The 13871-nt window shown below is 37.6% G+C and overlaps 1 protein-coding gene across 7 annotated transcripts in view; it reads right to left on the bottom strand.

Moving 5' to 3' along the window:
• exoc6 (exocyst complex component 6) overlaps positions 1–13871 on the bottom strand; it is a 58782-nt gene that overhangs the window by 24047 nt on the left and 20864 nt on the right. For all 7 annotated transcript variants that reach the window (XM_077206005.1, XM_077206011.1, XM_077206007.1 and 4 more), the window contains exons 3-15: positions 13814–13861; positions 13593–13683; positions 13086–13131; positions 11299–11503; positions 10204–10344; positions 9074–9142; positions 6326–6409; positions 6198–6244; positions 5961–6081; positions 1717–1788; positions 1466–1563; positions 1257–1362; positions 1004–1113 (exon numbers count right to left, since the gene is read on the bottom strand). In XM_077206005.1, the coding sequence (XP_077062120.1) occupies positions 1004–1113; positions 1257–1362; positions 1466–1563; positions 1717–1788; positions 5961–6081; positions 6198–6244; positions 6326–6409; positions 9074–9142; positions 10204–10344; positions 11299–11503; positions 13086–13131; positions 13593–13683; positions 13814–13861 (1238 nt within the window). The remainder of the gene's footprint in view (positions 1–1003; positions 1114–1256; positions 1363–1465; positions 1564–1716; positions 1789–5960; positions 6082–6197; positions 6245–6325; positions 6410–9073; positions 9143–10203; positions 10345–11298; positions 11504–13085; positions 13132–13592; positions 13684–13813; positions 13862–13871) is intronic.

The raw sequence follows: 13871 nt of genomic DNA, 5'->3' as shown, positions 1-13871 counted from the left end.
CACTGTCATTTTGTTGTGTTTATTTAGATATTGAAAGGAAAGTGCACATATTTACATATTCACTAAACGTCGGAGTCTGGATGTTCGCTAACAGTATACCACAGCAAACGTATTTCTTTTGCTGTAAAAACTTCCTTTTACCCCCTAAGCAAAGAACAAAAAGAACTGCGCCGCGAGTTGACCTTAAAGGAATAGTTCACTTCAAAATTAAAATTCCTGTCATCATTTACTCACCCTCAAGTTGTTTCAATTCTGTATGAATTTCTTTCTTCTGCTGAACACAAAGGAAGATATTTTGAAGAATGTTGGTAACCAGACAGTTGATGGACAAAATAATAGGAAAAAATAGGAAAAAAAAATACTATGGAAGTCAATGGGGTCCATCAACTGTTTGGTTACCTACATTCTTCAAAATATCTTTTGTGTTCAGCAGAAGAAAGAAATTCATACTGGTTTGAAACAATTTGAGGGTGAATAAATTATGACATTATTTTTATTTATAAGTGAACTATTCCTTTAATCTTTGCTGCCGAGCAACAGGGCTACTCGCATGGACGGGATGGTGGGAGGTAAAATCCACCGGCTATGTGCACTTCCAACCCACTGGGAAAGAATTTGAGTTGCCAGTGACAAGCACAACACAGACCCCTCACAACAGCCAGCCGAATGCCACAGAGCTTAAAGAGAACAAATATTGTCAGAAGTGATGGCTGGAGGTGGAAGGGAGGGTGGTGGTTTTAAAGACAGTCCAGACCCGTAAATGAGGGCTGCCCATGAAGACAGTCATGTCACGATAACAGCTCCACAAGCCCATACTGACAAGAGATGAGTGAAGGACTGAAACTCTGCTGCTAAGCGTTTTCTATTGGGATGTTTGGCTAACAAGAGCAACTCTGCATCCAAAGCAGAATTTCCATCAGTATCTTCATTTCAAGCATGCCGGGATGGAATGAGACTGAAAAGTGTTGAATGTCTGCTGATGAAGATTGTGGAGTCTGCTCACCTGCGATGGAGTGACTCTGAGAACTTCAAGCTGGCGTAAATAAACTCCTTAACTTGAGAGTAGATTTGAGGCACTGACTGGGACATGGGCAGCTTCTTTGGAAATTGTTGCTGTTTAATGAAGAAAGCTTTTATGAATAAAAAAATCATCACTTTTGGTAAATATATTCATTCTGAGAATATTCGGACACTATACAAGGCACTAATTACATCAATTAATTGGCCAAAATGGCGTTTTTGAGTGTTTGATATACCTTTTCTATCTCTGCATCATGGAAGGGGAAGCGACTGACCACAGCCTTATACTCTTCTTCATTCTCCACTGGAATGGGGCTGTAGTTGTCCTGCTCAAAAATATCCCTGTTTCAGCACAGGAAACACATATGTCATTGCATAACACAAATATAACCACATTGATTCACTAACATCAAAAACAATGCAGTTGTAGTTCAGTTCAGCTCACCTGAACACCAAGGCCCATTTCTTAAGCAATGTTTCATTGTACTGATCTCGGACCTCAAACAAAAGGTCAAAAAGTCTGTTCACAGGGAAGCCATAACCCTACAAAAGCAAAAATAATATTAGTGAGTAAGCAGCACAAATCTAGAAAAAAATTGACCAGAATTTATAGATACATTTAAGATTAATATAAATATCAATAAAATGAAATGTAATTGGAAAGCAACATGGATATGCTTTAACCAATACATGTACCTGTAAAGTGTCTGCAAATATAACTATTAGGTTCTTCAGTTCTAGGACCAGGTCAGGATCACTGCAGTAGGACTGTTGGGTTAAAAAAAGTAATAATGATAGGAATGACAATAAAATGGTGCAACTTCAACTTAGGGGTGGTGATGGCGCAGTGGATAAGACACATGCCTTTGGTGTGAGAGACCCGGGTTCGAATCCACTGTGAGACACCAATGTGTCTCTGAGCAAGACACTTAACCCCTAGTTGCTCCAAAGGCGTGCGACCTCTGACATATATATAGCAATTGTAAGTCGCTTTGGATAAAAGCGTCAGCTAATTGAATAAATGTAAATGTACTTCACATTAACATTCTTCACATATATGTTTAGAACATAAAGCATCTCTAACTGAATCTCTCAAAGAAATGTGCAGGTCATATATTCTTATAATATATATAATCCTGGAAATGTGAAAATTCAGCTTTTACATCACAGGAATAAATTAAATTTTTTAATTGAATTAATTGACAATTTATATATATATATATATATCTATACGCATACAGTATATACACACATATATTATATAAATAAAACTATGTTAGAATTGCGATTAAACAATTTGAAAGCACTTATATATATATATACACACACACACACACACACACACACACACACACATATATATATGTATATATATGTATATATATATATATATATATATATATATATATATCAATTAATCATAAAAATTACATAAAATTGGCAACATTTCTTAATGGGCTTAGCTTAAAGCTTACATTTATTTATTTATTTTTTGATTTTGGAATTACAACTGCACAATAAAAATTTGTGTTATCCATTGATTCACACAGAGAAACCAATACTCACTGAACCACATTTCTGTGGACCAGATTAGGTTCAGCATTTCACTTTAAATGGGTAACTCACAGCCAGTCACTTATTGATCAAATACACTTGTGCCTTAATGAGTTTTTAGGTTACATTAGCATCTAAATGAGGCCGTCCGACCCTCCCCCCTCGCAGATGGAGGCCTGTCCATGAGGTTAAATAGGAGAGAGCAGTGTTTGACCCAGCCAGGGGAGTGATGACTGACAGGATTAGTGAATGTCTGAGCACACAGACCTGCCCACCCACTGCTGTATGAAACCACATGGCACCGGGCAGCACCATTCCCCAAAACAGCAGCACAGATGATCAGGAAAAATCCTTTGAGAATTTTCTTTGGGATTTTTCCAAGTATTCACACTAATGAAACACATTTTTTTTCCTTAAAAAAATATTCTAGCTATAACTACCATAGAAACGTGTTGCTGCCTCAGTTTTTGGCAATTTAACGCAGTTCTCAGTCCATGGAAGTTTGATTCCACCACACAATAAAAAATGAATATGAGTTTATATCTCACAATTCAGACTTTTTTCTCATAACTGCTTATAACTGCTGTTTATATGTTACAACTGCAAGTTACTTGTACCAATTGTGACATTTCTCTATATTGTTCTATATTTTCTATGAATTCTATGTTTACATCTTGCAATTCTGAAAATTTTCCCTCAGATTTCTGAATTTACGTCTCACAATTTTGACTTTTTGTCTTGGAATTTTGAGTTTACATCTCGCAATCCTGACTTTTTCCCACTCAAAATTCTCAGTTTATTTCTTGCAATCGCAATTCTCACTTTTTTTCCTCAGTAGTTTTAGGGGCAATAAGCCAAAATTGTGAGATGCAAACTAAGAATTCGGAGTTTATGTCTCACAATTTTCACTTTTTGTCATTTATTCTTATTTACATCTTGCAATTCTGACTTTTTCCCCCTCAGACTTCTAAGTTTACATTTTGTAATTCTCACTTTTTTTCCTCAGAAGTCTGAGTTTAGGGCTCACAATTTTTTCCCCCACCATAAAATAAAAAAAAAGTTCTGGCTTTTTTTTCTCGCAATTGCAAGTTTATGCTGCAATTCTGACATTTCTTCTCAGAAGTTTATATCCCGTGGCGGGAAAAAAGCTTCCATACAATCAATTACATATGAGTGTTTTTAAGTAGTTAATGATTCACAGTGAACTGCAGATGTGTGTTTGTCCTAACGCTATGAGATACAACATACGGCTGGCATATTCAGCATTCGCAAAGATCTCCAGAGCTTTTAACCATGAGCCAGACGAGCCTCTTCCAGGTTGGTGGGGTTTGATAATTAGGGTGGTTGTACAGGAGCTGCAGATTTGATTTACAGCCCCTTGCACTAGTGTGATTCTCTTGTTAAACATTTAGATAGGGCACAGTGGCCTGCCTCTCAGACGTGGGGAGTGAGTGCGTAAATCACACAGTTAAATAAGCACTGGTCAAGCTGCAACACACGCCGTCACTCCACACTTCAGGACATGATGTACTTCATTGACTAAGCATGTGAACATGAACACAAAAACACACACATGCAAATATGTCCCTGAACGACGAACAAAACAAAAGACCTTAGAAATGGACTATATATTTTTATAGAGAGTTATATCACAAATGTTGTTGCCATTTAAAAAACAACAACAAGAAAATGCCTTTTTGATTGTATAAATGCAGCCTGACCAGTGAGTTACACACTCTAGGTTCACACACATTTTGACCATTGACTCTCTAAGACTTTTCCAGTCATTAATTATGACTTTAAAACATTTTTATAGAGGTTTCTGGGGCTTTAATTTTGCATGGCAGGAATCAATTCTTGGAATTAATAGATTTAAAAGACTGTACAAATGTCTCCAAAAACTATATTTTTTTACTATTTTTTTATTTTCAAAACAAGGCATTTGGAATGATAATTGGAAGCATTTCCTGGTGAGCCCTTTCGGTGGTAATCCATTCAATCTGATCTAATGGAGAGGTCAGTTGGGCCTAATGAGGACAGATTGCAACAATAACAGCAGATTAACTGTGAATATTCTAAACTGCTAAGTGTGTTTGGAGGGCCAGTCAGTTGTAAATCAGTGAGGGATTATGCAAATACCCTGCGGCTGGAGCTCACAGCCTGAGTCCTGTGGCCCAAACAAAGGGGTCAAGCCTGCTCTCTCCCACTGCTAGCTAACTTTCAATCACAAAAAAAGAGACTCGGGCCAGAGTATGGCAGAAAGAGAGAGATTGAGAGAGGGTGGGGGTGTCAAATCCTTACATGAGACTCCTTAGTGCATCCCCCGCATACTAATTCGAGACTGGTGTTGTCAGAAATACCAGTACCAAGTTGCTACTTTACAAGTTGATAAAAATTTAAAAAATAAATGATTCACTCTCATGTTGTTCCAAACCCATTAGACTTTCGTTCATCTTCTGAACAAAAATTAAGATATTTTAATTTGTCCCTCCATTGACAGTCCACGCAACAACTACTTTGACAACTAAAACAATTAATATATATAAAACTAATCCATATGAATTGAGCGGATTAGTCCAAATTTTCTGAAGAGAATCAATCGCTTTATATGATGAACAGGTTGAATTTATGCTTTTATTCACATATAAACATTCATCAACTCACACATCAGTTGTGGTAAACGGAAACTCAAGCATGTTGGCTTGATGTGTGAGAACCAATGAGGTTCATTCTCGTGTTACGCAGCACGTTTGAGCTTCTGCAAGAACTAATGAGGTTTGTTCTTGTGCGTCAAACCGTTTCGGGTGAGCTTCTGTTTATGTTCGCAGATCAATGTTTATATTTTAATAAAAGCCTAAATTCAATCTCTTCAGAAAATTTGGACTAAACCACTCAATTCTCAAATGTTTTTATGAACTTTTTGAAGCGTCAAAGTGGTAGTTGCGCAGACTGTCAATGGAAGAACAGAAGGCTCTCAGATTTCATCAAAAACATCTTCATTTGTTTTCTAAAGTTGAACAAAAGTCTCACGCGTGACAGATTTTTCATTTTTGGGGGAACTATCACTTTAAGTCTTGCAGTGTAAATGCAGTAGACCTTCCATGTGTTCTGTTACCTGTAATGTGTTTCTCTTTGTTTATCATTTTGTAATTTTTTTTATTTGATGTCTTAGTTGAACAATATTTGAAGGCTACAATAAATGGATGATTTACTTATAATTATTAGTATTAATAATTTCCTAATTTCATTTTATATTTATTTATTTAGCTGCGATAGTTTTTGCTATGGTACCGAAACTGATACCAATAACTTACTGGTATTGGTACCGACTACTGAAATTTTGGTATCGTGACAATAGTCGAGACGAGTGTGTGTGCGGGACTCACAGAGTGTGTGCGGAGCACTGCGATGATTTTGGACAGGGCCATGTTCCACAGCTCATCTGTGAAGGCTCTGGTCACCAGACCTTGTGTGGCGTGTAAAATGTGATCTTCCACCACAAAGAACCTGCAAAGCATGATGGGAGTGGGCATTACATGTTGTGAATCAACTTTGTACATAAGAAAATGAACACACTGCCCTGCACATAAATAACTTCACAAATGAATCCAGATTTTACTTACCCAACAATCTGATTAAAGTACTTTCTGTAGCCCTCCACTGTTTCATGCTGGAGGAGAAAAACGTACAGTTAAAACACATAAAAACAAATAAAATTGACGGGATTGTTTAAAGAGCAAAGAATACTAACCATGTTAGATTGAGGCTGCAGTACTAGTCTTGCTTGTTTTTTTCTTTGCTTCCTATAGTAATTTTCAAACGTTTCTCTGTCTCCCTAAAAAAAAGAATATGGCATTAAAGTGGGTTTAAATAACAAATTAATATCCATCTAACTTAATTTTACAAGAGCATTTAACTTTTGACTTACACGGCATGTAGTTGTGCATTTTACCCCAGAGCAATTCGTATCTGGAATTTATCAAATGAGATTCTGAGAACTGAACTAAATCTTGTGTTGAAACCAACCCAGGCTCATTGTACATATGTGACTGCCTGCCTACATATCTGCAAAACCTGAAATATACTGCTCTAAGTACATTTTGCGGTTCTTTTCAGGTGACATATCAACAAGAGGCACTTTGCAGATCCAGGTTTATTAAACAGCCCAGCGAGATGAAAAAAACGTGCCTGTGGGTACATTTTTGCAAAATGATATTGTGTTACTTGTAGCACGTTTCACGGCACTTTCTAAGTGAAATGTCCAGTGACTGGCGCTAAATAGCGTGTTCAGTTTTCTCAGAAACAGTTAAAACATGACTGCGGCAACATTGGTTTGTTATACATATCATGGTTGTTTGAAAATGAAATGTCCTGTGAGTGGTGCAAAAAAAATATTTTTATGTTTGAAATTAACATTCTTTGAACACTAATTCCTACCCTAAACCTAACCGATAGTGTTAACAAAAGCAAACGTGAGGGGGAAAAAACACATTTGCTGAACCAATCATGCCACTTTAGCTTGCTTCTACAAAGCTTTGAGCTCTTTCTCGAGTGTTGTGACTCGTGTTTCATGGGACTCGTACCTGAGCGCTCTGCATTGCAAGTGCAATACTGTAACAGGTGAGTTACCGGGCAAGTTTACTACATCAGAAGCCATACATACGGAATTGGTTATGTGATGCAAATATCAAACTGTATTAGTGTACAATTGATGCACTATGGTTACGTTTTTTGAGGTCATAACAGAGTATGAAATCAGTCTTTATTTATCAATAATTTGTCCAATAATCATAATTGAATTATCGGTAAGCCCCGCCCCCCTTAGTTACTGTCGCTATCAAATAGACAAACAAACGGAGTTTCTAACTGTCTTACAATCACAGCTGTCAGTGTGAAAACCTTGTCCCAAGATGTTTTTGATCAATTTTAGACATGGAAGTACCCTTTCTCTTCAAGGAGCATTCAAGTGGGACTTAAATATGCCATGGAGGGATATATAAAAGATTTTTAAATAAATATGGTAGGTAACAAGATTCATTTGGAAGCGAGGGTTTACAGATCACAATGCAAGCGGGAGAAGCCTCATGTAATGGTCGCAGATGGCTGTTTTTGACCAACTGTACATGGCGTGAGAACAGTTAGCTATTTAGGATTGTACGTTAGCATGGACTCACTAACTTTAATTGTAACCTAATGAGAGTATGACAACCAGAAAACTTATGTTTTCATCATCATTGGGATTGGGGTTGAATCCTTAGGGAACCAGGTTACTGCGCTCACATCATTGATATTATAAATAAACCGGGCTTCAGTCGTATTGCGCAGATAATTGGTCTGTTCGCGCAAATCTTATCACACTTTTAAAAAGCGCTGGTGAACGTGGGCCCAGTACAGTGATTCAATACAACCCATGCCCATCCTCTCAGGGTACCTGGAATCAGTGTTACAAGTACCCCAGGCACACTGTTTTACCATTTGTGTAGAAAAAAACCCATAAAACCGATGAGAGCTTCGGATCTTCCAATGTTTCTCTATGGTGCTGAAACCTAAAGATGTCCGATTTCTGGTCCCCGAGCAACTAACACTCAACTGCCATTGGCTAATCTGCGTTCCAGGGGAGGGGCTTACCAATAGGTCAATTGTGCAAAAAGGAATAGTTGTTTTGCTGCCTCTAGTGGTCATTTTATCTGGAAACTGCATTGAATTTTGTGTATAGTTAAGTTTTTGTGGTTTGTCAGAAATGTATCAGTCAGAGTCAAATATATATCCAACAAGCATGGGTTGGTTTAAACATACAATCCCTCTGAATGTTAAGCACCTGTGCCCCCTTTCTCTCTCTGTGTGGCTGAAGAGTGGCCCTCGGCCCCAGCCAGCACCTGTGAGCTCTCGGGTAGCACAGCGGTCAAAAGCGCTCATGTTCTCATTAACTGAACCATTGAGGGGAAAGCGCTCGACTCATCCTACGCCCAGTGAATGCACCGCAGTTTGTGCACAATCTGAATGCCAAAGCGAAGAACTTTTTCACTGCTTTGTTTTTATGGCGAAAAGGAGGTTACTGCTCGGTCAATCCCATTAGATGCTGCAGTCTGACCCCTTTTGTTGGTGTGCTGATGGACTCTGGATTAGTTCTGACCAGATGAGCGATGGCACCAAGCGCTAACAAACTCCATTTCACCTCTCTATAGTTTTCGTTTGGTTTAAGGCAAAAATAATATTGATGGCATGTCTGTCAAAACTCTGGAAATCCCTTTGCTTATTTAAGCCATTAATGTTTGAGGAGCCACTTGGGAGAAAGTATTTCAGTGAAAATGCAGTCAACTCAAAGGCTGGCCGCCTATTAGAAAAAGATCAACAGGAATGTTTCTCAATAAAACACATATTCTGTTGTAATGCAGAACCCAAACAGGATTTCATAACATGTTATGAGATGGGCTGTTGTTATATTGGTTGTTCACTGTGTGCACGGCACATCTGTAGTGAAGGAGACTCTGGGAATTACCAAAACAGTGTAGATGTGAAGACATCGGTAAACTGGTGAAAAATCCACCAGATCCTGCGCCGTCAAGACCTTAAAAAGAAAACGAACAAGGTTAAAGGCACATTTCTTGACCTGAGTGGCTATGCTGGCAATAGATACCACTAAACAAAGCTTCAAGTACGTTTTAAATCGATCAAACAACATATACAAGTTTAACAAAATATTCCTTTAATAACAGGTCCTGTTAAAGGCATAGCAGTTCATTTATGAAACAGATTGCAGTTTACACCACGTATTAACATATGTCTTGAAATAAATGTGTTCCAGTGAAAGGTTATATATTTTGCATTAAAAATTTGTATTTTATTAACACTTTTAATACACGCACATAGACTATTCATGTCGAATACTGTCCGGCCCCAAAACAGATGGAGTGTGTAGCTTTTAATTTCTTAAACAACCATGTAGGAAATGTAGGCAGAGTCAAATATATCTTGATTCTTGCATTGTCAATACAACATATTGACCAAAAATTGATGCACCCTATGATGGAAAAACATCACAACATTTGTTTCCATCAAGAGGTGCATACATTTTTAGTCAAGATCGTGTATTGACAATGCAAGAGTCAAGCACTCTGTCAAGTTTATTCCAGCACATCCCAAAGACTTTTAATGAATTTAAGGTCTGGACTTAGAGGTGCCAATTCATGTGTGAAAATGATTCTTCATACTCCCTCTGAACCAATCTTTCACATTTTGAACATGATGAATCTTGACATTGTCATCCTGGAATATGGCCATGATGTTTCTTCCTACATGGTTGTTTAAGAAATGAAAAGCTACACACTCCATCAGTAAGGGTTAAAAGAATTGTTGCCAAACATATAACATGTTAGAAACATAATAATCACTGCAATAATGAAATGCAATAAGCATTTGCCAATTTAAATCCAAATAGCGATTTTCTTCTTTTTTTTTTTGCCGTGCAGTGTATAATTTTTTAGATGAAATCTGGACATTTTCCCCTGAAATCTGGATGCCGATGCCAGATATTAAACAGGGCCACGGTACAGTGCTTTAAATAAAAAAGAATGTTCATTTGGGACACAATGATGCTACTCTTCCTCAAAATGTGACTGTGCATCATACCTCCTCATCCATCTCCTCTTCCTCCGGGCTCAGGCCATTGTGATGGAGGGGTGTTCGGCCGTTCAGACCGTAGAGAGGTTTGGCACAGCTCAGAGCGTCCTGCTTCTGCACCGTACTATTAAACGTACGGTGCTGCTGAGCCTGTGAGAACAGGGTGACGGACAGAAGACCAACAGTAACTACAATGCCAGTCACGTCATCTGTATTGAACTAACGACTTGAGACTTTAGATTTCTATTAGCTACATGTGCGACAAATTTAGTACACGTTTCAAAAGCTAGTTAGGTGTCTACATAGATAGCATTTTAAAGCATCACTGTTTTGCTCAGGCTGTTCCTGAGGTAGGCAGCATCGACATGCTAATGTCAAGCTCTACTGAAATCAATCAAGTATGCACTTTGCATGATATGTAGACGCACATATGTAGATGTACAGTAGTTACGTTCGATTCTTGAAAGAATCTTAAGTCGGTAACCAGTCGAGAACAGATGGAAATGAACAGATCAAAAAGAACCGAAAGATCCAGAGGATAACCTTGAAAAACTTCAACAGTCAGAACCAGATCATTCAGTTCCTTTTTGTCGGACATGACCAAAAAGCAGACTTATTTTGTACGTTTTATTATTATTTCTGTCGAGTTCTCATTTTGCAAGCAGAAGCTCCGATTGGCTTCTTTTTTTTAAACAGGTGATTCCCTGGAGGTTTGAGATTTAGCGTGCTCCTTGTCAACCTTTCTCGCTCATTGTGACAACTAACCTATGCCACTGCCACACCATAAACGAGTTAAAGTAGTCGGAGCAACTTATCTCTATTTAGGGATATGACGGACACGCACAGAAGAGTGACGCAAGTATGCAATTTCGCACAAAAAGCATCCCACTAGGTCTAAAATATAAACACTAATAACAGGTTTACCCTAGTGAATCAGGGCAAATCAAGTCACATTTTGGAAGAAAGGTTGATGGTGTATTGACTCATCATTTCAATTTTGAACAAAAAAAGTTACATAGTGCAGCTTTAATAAAGTAGGCAAATAAATTAAAATAAAATAAAATAATATTTAATAAAAAAAAAAAGAATAAAAAAAAAACCCACCTGTCTCATTGCGGTTTCACCAATCTTGTCCGAGTGTTTTCGGATACTTTCCAAGAAGTCTTTCAGGTCGGACATGGAGATCTCCTTAATCTCCTCTCGGAGTTTAGGAAGCGTCTCAGCCATAATTTGGCAGAACCTGTACTTGCTCACTCTGGGAATATAAATGTTTTCTAGTTGCTCCATGGTTTTCAATGCAGAGTAGTATCTGAAATGGAAAAGATTCATGTCAGTCACCACTTTGGTAGTCCATAAAACTCCTTAAAATCAATGATATGTCTATATGATAACAGCTATTTATATATATATATATAGCTGTTATCATATAGACATATCATTGATTCTAAGGGTTAAATATGTCTCTTTTTCCATCTATATCTACACCAAAGAATTTTTGTTTTCAGAATATATGCAACATGGACTCAAACATAATAATTGTGATTATATGAATGTGCCTGTCCATATTCAACGTATAAATAAGTTTATTAACTTGTACAGCTGGTACCTCTGATTGCTCCCTGACCTCACCGCTCTGAAGTGCGCGTGCGTCCGTGTGGAAGGCCAAAGTGGCGCCCTTCCCAGCAAGTGTTACATGTGAACTGCGAAAGAATCCCTGCCTGATTAGACCATGTCCCAGCCTAGTCATTAGAGCGCAGTGGCGACACACAGATTAATGGAAAAAAACATTGCGCTAATTGCCTCAATTTGGAGGATGCCTGTCATGGGCCTGCCGGTACAGGACAGTGATGTGAGGAAGGGCACGCACAAGGTCAATTGTCTTTGCGTTTGAATAGTTTATTTATTCATGATGTGTTATGACTGACTAAGTAGACATTAATGGACAAAAATGGTCATTATTTTCAAGTTCAATGTGAACTTACAATTCATCCCTTCTTTCCAGGAGAAAAGATCAAACACTTCTTCACGAAAGGGGTTTGAATGCATTCTTAGCAGAATTATAATAGTTTTTTTCATGAGAAAACTGGCACTTTCCACACACTCCTTTACTTTTTAAAGCTAAGGCACAAATATCATGTTCTTTGAAATGAAAACTATCAGATATCTTAGATCAATTACTATTTTACAGAAAATTATAACTTTTTTATTATATACACAACATGAAAAGTAGATCACTTTAAACAATGAATGAAGTCTAAATGTCTGCTCAATTCATTATAGAAATCATTTTTTTAGTTATTTTAATAGCCAAATTGTGACACCATGGAAGTGATATCATTTGGACCCTTATTTTGTTCCCCAAGCTGTATTTTTTTGTATAAATTTTTACACTAATTGTAGTTTTGACTACATTTATCAAGTTCATTCATTCAATTATTATGACAGATATTACATGGATGAGTATAATCCCCCCCCCCCCCTCCCCTCCCCTCAAATTTAAGGAATATGCATCAATAACTAAAAACCAACAAACCAACCTTTTTCCTAAACAAGCCTACTTAGGGACAACAACATTTTGACTAAATCTGCAACCTTATCAAATGGTGATCTTTTTTGTTGGATTTTTTTTAAAACACATTTTATTGAATGTTTATTTCATTTTTAATGCTAGAACATAAAATCATTCAAATAATAGTTTTAAACTGCAAACCTCAAACTTAAAAGCTCATATAATATTTAGTTGGACATCATGAGGTGGATGAAAAACACTGTCTGAAAGTTCAGCACCTTTTGCTGAACTCCTTTTTGAAGAGTTTCAAATCTATTTCATCACCATTAATGACTATGACTGATTTGCAATAAAGATAAAAACTTAATTAGTAATAAGTTACCTTTTTGATTCAAGCTGCTCCTTCAATTTGCTGTACATTTCCAGGACTGTAGAAATGTAAATAAAAGAGGATAATATAGAGCAAAAAAGACATTGTATTAAAAGAAATCAAACTGAAAGATTTTCAGTGAATTGAAACCACTTCCTAAGTTTCTTTCATTGCTTTTCGAAAGAAACGGACTAAAGAAACCACAACCTAACTTAATTTATCTACAGCATCATCCAACAGGTTAGTTTGATAAAACCACTGTAACAACAGAACATCAAATTCTCTTTCCGTCTGTCCTAACAGTTAGTAAATTAAGTTAGAGAGACGGTAAGACATAAACGCAGAGCACTGTTTAATGAGGACCTGGCCTCGTTACTGTAATAAGAAACCTAGGAACATTAAAATTTACAGTTTCTTGATTGTTTTTACTCGTCTTTTGAAGAAATCTCTAGAGTGTTTGCAAGCCATACGGCGAGATTTTAACGAGCGCCTTTCGGTTACGCGATCGCGCCGTCTCACCGGGAATGCAGAGCTGCAGCTTCTCCACTGTGGTGGCCATGTTCCTCTGTTGAACCCGGCAGCGGATGACCTCCTCCGTTTGGGCCGTCACCTTACATAAGGGAAGGTCAAAGAGTGTGAAGCCCTCTCAATTAACGAGACAGTCCTCTCTGCTCTATTGTCTGATAATCGGCATTCTTTTCTAACGGCAGACATGCTAACAAAGCCAGACTGTGCCATACCTCCCGTCCGGCGTCTTGAAGTCTTCGATTGGTGTCACTCACTTGGCCCTTAAAACAT

The sequence above is a fragment of the Siphateles boraxobius genome, unplaced genomic scaffold, assembly GCF_051911475.1.
Source record: "Siphateles boraxobius isolate OS27281-9 unplaced genomic scaffold, OSU_SipBor_1 55, whole genome shotgun sequence".
NCBI lineage: Eukaryota > Metazoa > Chordata > Actinopteri > Cypriniformes > Leuciscidae > Siphateles > Siphateles boraxobius.
The sequence above is the reverse complement of the archived record's forward strand: the minus strand, read 5'-3'. Positions and strand labels throughout refer to the sequence as shown.